The 6,496-nt window shown below is 26.8% G+C and overlaps 1 protein-coding gene across 1 annotated transcript; it reads left to right on the forward strand.

Moving 5' to 3' along the window:
* The first annotated feature begins 1,038 nt into the window (after nt 1-1,038).
* On the forward strand, nt 1,039-5,174 carry LOC114121872 (ring canal kelch homolog). Its single transcript, XM_050204724.1, has 11 exons — nt 1,039-1,384; nt 2,047-2,187; nt 2,250-2,478; nt 2,560-2,735; nt 2,808-2,904; nt 3,646-3,802; nt 3,877-3,980; nt 4,041-4,328; nt 4,394-4,558; nt 4,616-4,865; nt 4,937-5,174. The coding sequence occupies exons 1-11, from the start codon at nt 1,302-1,304 to the stop codon at nt 5,104-5,106; spliced, it is 1,860 nt and encodes a 619-aa protein (XP_050060681.1). The 5' UTR covers nt 1,039-1,301; the 3' UTR covers nt 5,107-5,174.
* The last annotated feature ends 1,322 nt before the right edge of the window (nt 5,175-6,496 follow it).

Below are 6,496 nucleotides of genomic sequence, written 5' to 3' on the forward strand. Positions count from 1 at the left end.
AATTTGGATGCCGAAAAATATATGACAGCTCTGATTTTTTTTTTAGAGTTGTTAACGATATTCAACCAGTTATTATTTATAATGAATATAGAAAAACTATTTCAATTCTAAGTATTAAATAACCTAACCTTGTCTTAGCCACATAATGCAAACAAACTTTTAAGTATTCTTTACATAAAATTGTCAACAAATTGAATTGATGACTAGAAAATACATTTTCTGCAGAACATCTAATATTTTTAAGAATATTATAATTAAAAACATTATTATTATTATTATTATTATTATATATAAAAAATAATCTGTATAAAAATATTGTATAGCAGTTACATCTAATCCATTTCCTTTTTAATATATATTCATGTAGGACGTAGGTAAACCTATTTAAACATTTATAGATAATAACGATAATACCTATTATTACCTATTTATTGTAACCGATTACCTACTTCATTTTCATGCGGATATCCTGTATCCGTTATTTGTTCATTTTTATGAACATTTGAATTAAGAATTTTGACAAAATTAGTCAAGATCGCAAAAATTTGGGATTTTGATATCCTTATCAAAATTTTACCAAAAATAATACAACACTTTTATGAGTTTCTGATTTATCAATTCCCCCAACATTACGCCGTTCAAAACTCCTACACCAACATTACACCGTATAATTGACATTTTTTCTACAACTGGATACCATTAATTATGGGATCATAATATTTAAAAAGGTACCTAAATCTATTATTGAATTATACCAGAATTACATGTGGATCCGATTTGAACATTATAACAGACACATATTAGTAAATTGTAATAATAGCCAATATGTAAGAAAATACCTATTACAATCTATCGAATTCAATAATTTATTTTATCATTGTGTAGTAATTATATTTATATACGAAGATTACAACTAACTTAAAAACCGGTCCAACTAAACGCTCTACCTAAACATTGTTGACTGTTGTAGAAGTGTAGACCTGTAATCGGTCTCAGGTATAGTTTTGTTTTCAAAATTTTAAATTTCGTTACGTTAGTAAACAGCAAACCGCACGGCGTGTTTGTCCTTTTGAAAGACGTTGTTTCTGAGTTATATTTGCGTATGTTTATTAAATTGTATTAGATACGTATTTTTAGGTTTATATTTTATTTTTTGTTTTTTTTCCTAATAAACATTAGTACGCCGTCTTCTGTTGGTATACATCATTATTTAAATATTGTGCAAATCGCGAATGTGGAATATCAGATGTTAAATACATAAGTTTTAAATAGGTACAAGTACGAGGTGCCTAAATCTGTTAATGAATTATACCAGAATCACAAGTGGATCCGATTTGAACACCATCACAGTGACACGGTCGCAATTAGTAAACTGTAATTATTGGTAAGAAAAATACGTACGATCTATTGAATTCAACAATTTATTTTATCATTGTGTTGTTATTATATTTACATACGAGTATAAAAAGATAATAACTAACTAATAAATAATAACTTGTAACAACAACGGCGGAAAACACCGATGTTATTATTATTATTATTTTTATTTTGAAAAATAACATAAATGATGTTATTTATAAATTTATAATTATAGATACACATTTATTTTGTAAGTAGCTTAGCTGATGACAGTGGGTGCTTGAGCTCCTATAGACCTCCCTCCCTAAATCCGCCGGTGAATTCATAGATTTTTTTTCAACCGGTAATAAGTTGGTTGACAACGTTTAACTTTGTCCTCCATTTTTCACGACTTTAAGCAAGCCTCTTAAATCCAGCATATTATGTGTTAAATCCTACGTCTTTTTTTCAATTGGAGGTATTTTGGAGTTTCTCCTACATGCGGGTCAGCACATCTTCATTTGTTACTCCTTCTGCCCAATTAATTTTTTCCATTTGTCTCCAACACCACATTTCGATAGCTTTAAGTGATCTTTTATCCGTTTCATTCAAAACCCATGTATAGCAGCCATAAAAAACGACACTCTATACAAAGGTTTTTAGAAATGTCTTCTTTTTCTATACTGTATTAATAGCTAAGCTATAAAGTAAAAAAGGTATTACGACTCTGGAAGAGATGGATTCTGTGCAACGACTTGTTATGAAATCGAATAAATGTAAATCTAAAAATTATGAAAACAGCACTCACAAGAACAGAGTTTTTGAAGTGCTTCAATCTTCTCGCAATAAGTATGATTCAGTGTTTTTAGCTGTTTACTAAATAATATCTATTAATATATTTTTTATTTTAGAAACGACAGTTTTTGTGATATTAAGCTACAAACAGATGACGGTACTATAGTATTTGGACATAAAAGTATACTGGCATCAGCTACCCCTTATTTCAAGACTATGTTTTTTAGTGTTGGTGAAAGCAATAAAGATCTTGTTAAAATAACAAAGTTAGATTCAACCATTTTAAAGTTATTGATTGACTATATATATACAGGAGAAATCATGATAGCTCAAGAAAATGTACAGGTATAAATATACATATAATATTTGATATGGTATGTACTAATGTGAATCAAATTTAATTAAATTAATTGTTTATTGCTCAAGTTTGTATTAGTAGCTGCAGATCGTTTACAGCTACTCTATGTAGAACAAGTATGTGTTGAGTTTTTACAAAAACAACTGGATCCTTCAAATTGTCTTGGTATTAAAGAATTTGCAGACTTACACAACTTTAAAAAATTGTTGTCTAACTGTGAAGCATTTATTAAAAAACAGTTTTTGTATGATAACTTTAATTTACTAATTACTGGTTCCCATAGTGAGTTATATTAAGCATAATAATTATTTTTTAGAGAAATAGTTAAATATGATGAGTTTCTATCTTTATCTTCTGAAGAAGTGATTAAATTAATATCCTGTAATGATGTTAATGTTCCATTTGAAGAAAAAGTAAGTAATCTGAAAATTATAATTGTTTTATTTTAATATTGGGGAAGAAATTCAATTTATCTACACATATAATATAATCTTATATGTGACTGTTTAAATATTAAATGATACCAACTACTTGTATATTATATCTGAATCACATAGAAATCAAAATTAAAAAAACACAGAATTGTCTCATGTTCTCATGTGTAATGGTATAATGTGTTTATCAATATATTAAATATTAATTATTAATTAAGAGAACCAACTTTTTAAAGCATTTTAAAAACATTGAGCTAAGCAATAACATATTTTAAGTAGATTGTACAGGAAAAAGAGTATACATTATTACATTTGTTCCAATACGCAGTCAAATTATCATAGAACTAGCTGGAGCATGCACAATAGAATTTCTCTGTCGCGACACACCTGAAACGCAAACTTAAATTATTAGACGGTTGTTCCTACAAGTCATTAGACCAGTTTTAAGATTGGTTAACAGTTAAAATAGTCTACTGATTTCGAAAAGGACTAATAAACAGAGAAATTATTATCATTGACAATCTCAAAAACGTTCCAATAATGCTCAAAGTCTGTGATCGATCTATGTAAATGCCTGCACAATAAATCAGTCAACGATCAGTCGGCAACTAATCCCAAATCCCGTGTTGGAACAAACCTATTATTTACTTTTTGCCTATAATAGATGCTGATTTTCTATAATTACTTTTCTTGTAAAATAATTAAATTTTATTTATTTAGGTATATGAATGTGTAATTAAATGGGTAAAACATGAATTGAATCAGAGAAAACATTTATTACCCAATCTAATGGAACATGTGCGTTTGCCATTAGTTTCGAAAGAGTATTTAGTAGAAAATGTAGTTAATGAACCTCTTCTAAAAAATGATCCAAAATGTATGTTTTTTGTTCTTATAAGTAACAGTTTATTATTGCTTAATGTATATAGTTTATTATTATTATATTTCTAGGTAAAGAATATGTATTTGAAGCATTACATTTTCAAGTAATTAAGTCAGTAAATTCTTTCTCTATTCCAAAAACGGTATGGAGTAAACCTAGACAGGTACAAAAAGTATGTATCTATTTTTATTGTTTTATTTTTACATTTTATTTAATCATTTAATTCTATTAGATCTTTTTAATATCAAGTTGGTCTAAATCAGAGAAAATGTATATTACAAACTGGTATGACCCAGCAACTAACCAACTGCAGATTGTACCCGAAATTACTTACTGTAATCAGTCATCTATTTTGTGCGTTGTAAAAGATGAATTTGTGTTTCTTGTATGTGGTGAAACTCGGTGTGTTGGTATGACTGATATATCCTTACAGGGTAATTATAATTGGGTTCGCAAGCCAAATTTGTTAGAGAGACGATCATCATTCAGAGTCTGTGTATTAAACGATTGCATATATGCTGTATGTTGTACTTATACATTACCTATTTTATGTTATAAATACTATATATTTTATTTTGTATATAGATTGGCGGCAATACTGAAAATTATGATGATTATTATAAAGATTTTTTAAATACTATAGAAGTTTTTAGCCTCGATACTCAGAAATGGAAAACAGTATCTAATAAGTACTCTAAAAGTGAGAGAAGAAAATTTGGTGTTGGAGTACTTAATAACCTCATATATACAGTAAAGAATTATATTATATTAACTATGTCATCCATTTTATCTAATTGATTTATGTAGGTAGGAGGTTTTAATGGTTCGACTTATTTAAAATCTGTTGAATGTTATGATCCCAGTCTTGACAAATGGTCTCCAGTTGTAGAAATGGCAATTAAACGGTGTGATGTTGGTGTAGGAGTTTTAAATGGCATAATGTATGTTGTTGGTGGAGTTAGTAAATTGGGAATTCATAAATGTGTTGAAGCCTATAATCCAAGTGATGGAGTTTGGACATCTATTGCTGATATGCATTTGTGCCGAGAAAACCCTGGTGACTATAATTATTAATTTTTTAGGAATATCTCAAAAAATTTATTTGATTTGAATTATTTTTTAATACAGGAGTATTTGCATTGTATGGTTTATTGTATGTTATTGGTGGAAATTTTTCTAATTCTATTGAAATCTATAATCCCATAACCAAGTCCTGGTCGATGAAAACAGTGTCAATAAGTGATCCAATTTATGGAGCAGTGATCGTTAATAAACCACCACATTTAATAATTAATTAGCATATACAATCTTTATGTTAGTATTTTTAACTATATTAATGTTTTTATTGTTTATAATAAAACATTATTTTTATAATGTTTAATGTTTCCAACTACTTAAGATTTTGATTGTTGACTATTATTAAAATGGAAAAAAAAAAACGTAAAATGATTCAGTGTTGATATAAAAATCTAAAATCTTGAATACTCATTACATAGGTATTTAATAGCTTAAAATTAGTCTATTTTTGGATTTATTTTAGAAATTTCACTATGCACGAATAAAAAATAATTTAAGGAATACCTAGAGGAATATTTCTAGTATCCACGATTAATATTATTTTTTGAATTACAACTATTTTCAACAAAATATTAAAAATAGTTTAAGAAAAAACCTATGGTTGTCATAAAAATGTCTGAATAAAATTGTTATGTTAATTTTTGGTAAAATTCTGATGACACAAACTTATAACGATCTTGTATTGGCTTTTCAAACTTTCAAATTTTTGAGATCTTGACTAATTTTGTCAAAGTTTTTACTTAAAATGTTCATAAAAATTTAGTTTAGTTTTACACTTATTGTTTTTTTTTTTTTTTTGATTACAATTGGGAGGAAGCTTAAAAATTAAGTTTTAAATTTCTAAGTTTTTTTATTAAACATATAATTTTTTATAGACATTTATATAGGTAGAACAAAAAAAAAATTAATAATTTCAAATGTATTTTAATTACAACTGTTTGTTTTTGAATTACAAAAAAATGACAAAATACATTTTTTTTAAAACATTGTATTTTGAGTAGAGGTTTCAGTATTTTTGCTCCAGGATGTGGTTCCACACACTAACATAAAAACAAAACACCTCCCATAATCTAAAATAAAATTAATGGATTTTATAATTTACAAGTTGTAAAACTAGAAAATTGACAAGAATAATCAAATTAAATGTTTATATTAATAAGTTGCTTGAAAATAATATTAATGTATATCTAAACCTTAAATTAAAATTTTTATAATAATGAAATACTTTTTTTTTACTAATTTAATTTGGGAGATGGCACTGAAATAAAATATTATATAAACAGTACATGTTAAAGTATATATATCTACATTCTACATAGTAGGTATATCCAATTTGGTCTATAAAAAATATTCTTTAGATGTATCTATGGTTAGTGGCAATACAGTCAATGATTTTCATATCTTATACAAAAATTCTAAAACAGCAATTATTGGTCAGTCTAATCATATAATACACATAAGCTATGAATATTACTTGGTCCATTATACATTCAATACAGATGGTACACAATACACATAATTATGTTAATGATTCACTAATACCAACAGGGCCGGATTTCACATTTTTTTTTCGCCGGGGCAAAGTATAAAATTAGGGCCATCTTATAATTC

This window comes from Aphis gossypii, chromosome 3 (genome assembly GCF_020184175.1).
Source record: "Aphis gossypii isolate Hap1 chromosome 3, ASM2018417v2, whole genome shotgun sequence".
NCBI lineage: Eukaryota > Metazoa > Arthropoda > Insecta > Hemiptera > Aphididae > Aphis > Aphis gossypii.

What these genes read in the sequence shown, in the direction of transcription:
- LOC114121872 (XM_050204724.1), top strand. Translation starts at nt 1,302, where the DNA reads ATGAATTATACCAGAATCACAAGTGGATCCGATTTGAACACCATCACA. An exon ending in ATGTTCCATTTGAAGAAAAA is followed by an intron (nt 2,905 to 3,645) that starts GTAAGTAATCTG and finishes TTATTTATTTAG; the next exon opens with GTATATGAATGTGTAATTAA. An exon ending in TCTAAAAAATGATCCAAAAT is followed by an intron (nt 3,803 to 3,876) that starts GTATGTTTTTTG and finishes TTATATTTCTAG; the next exon opens with GTAAAGAATATGTATTTGAA.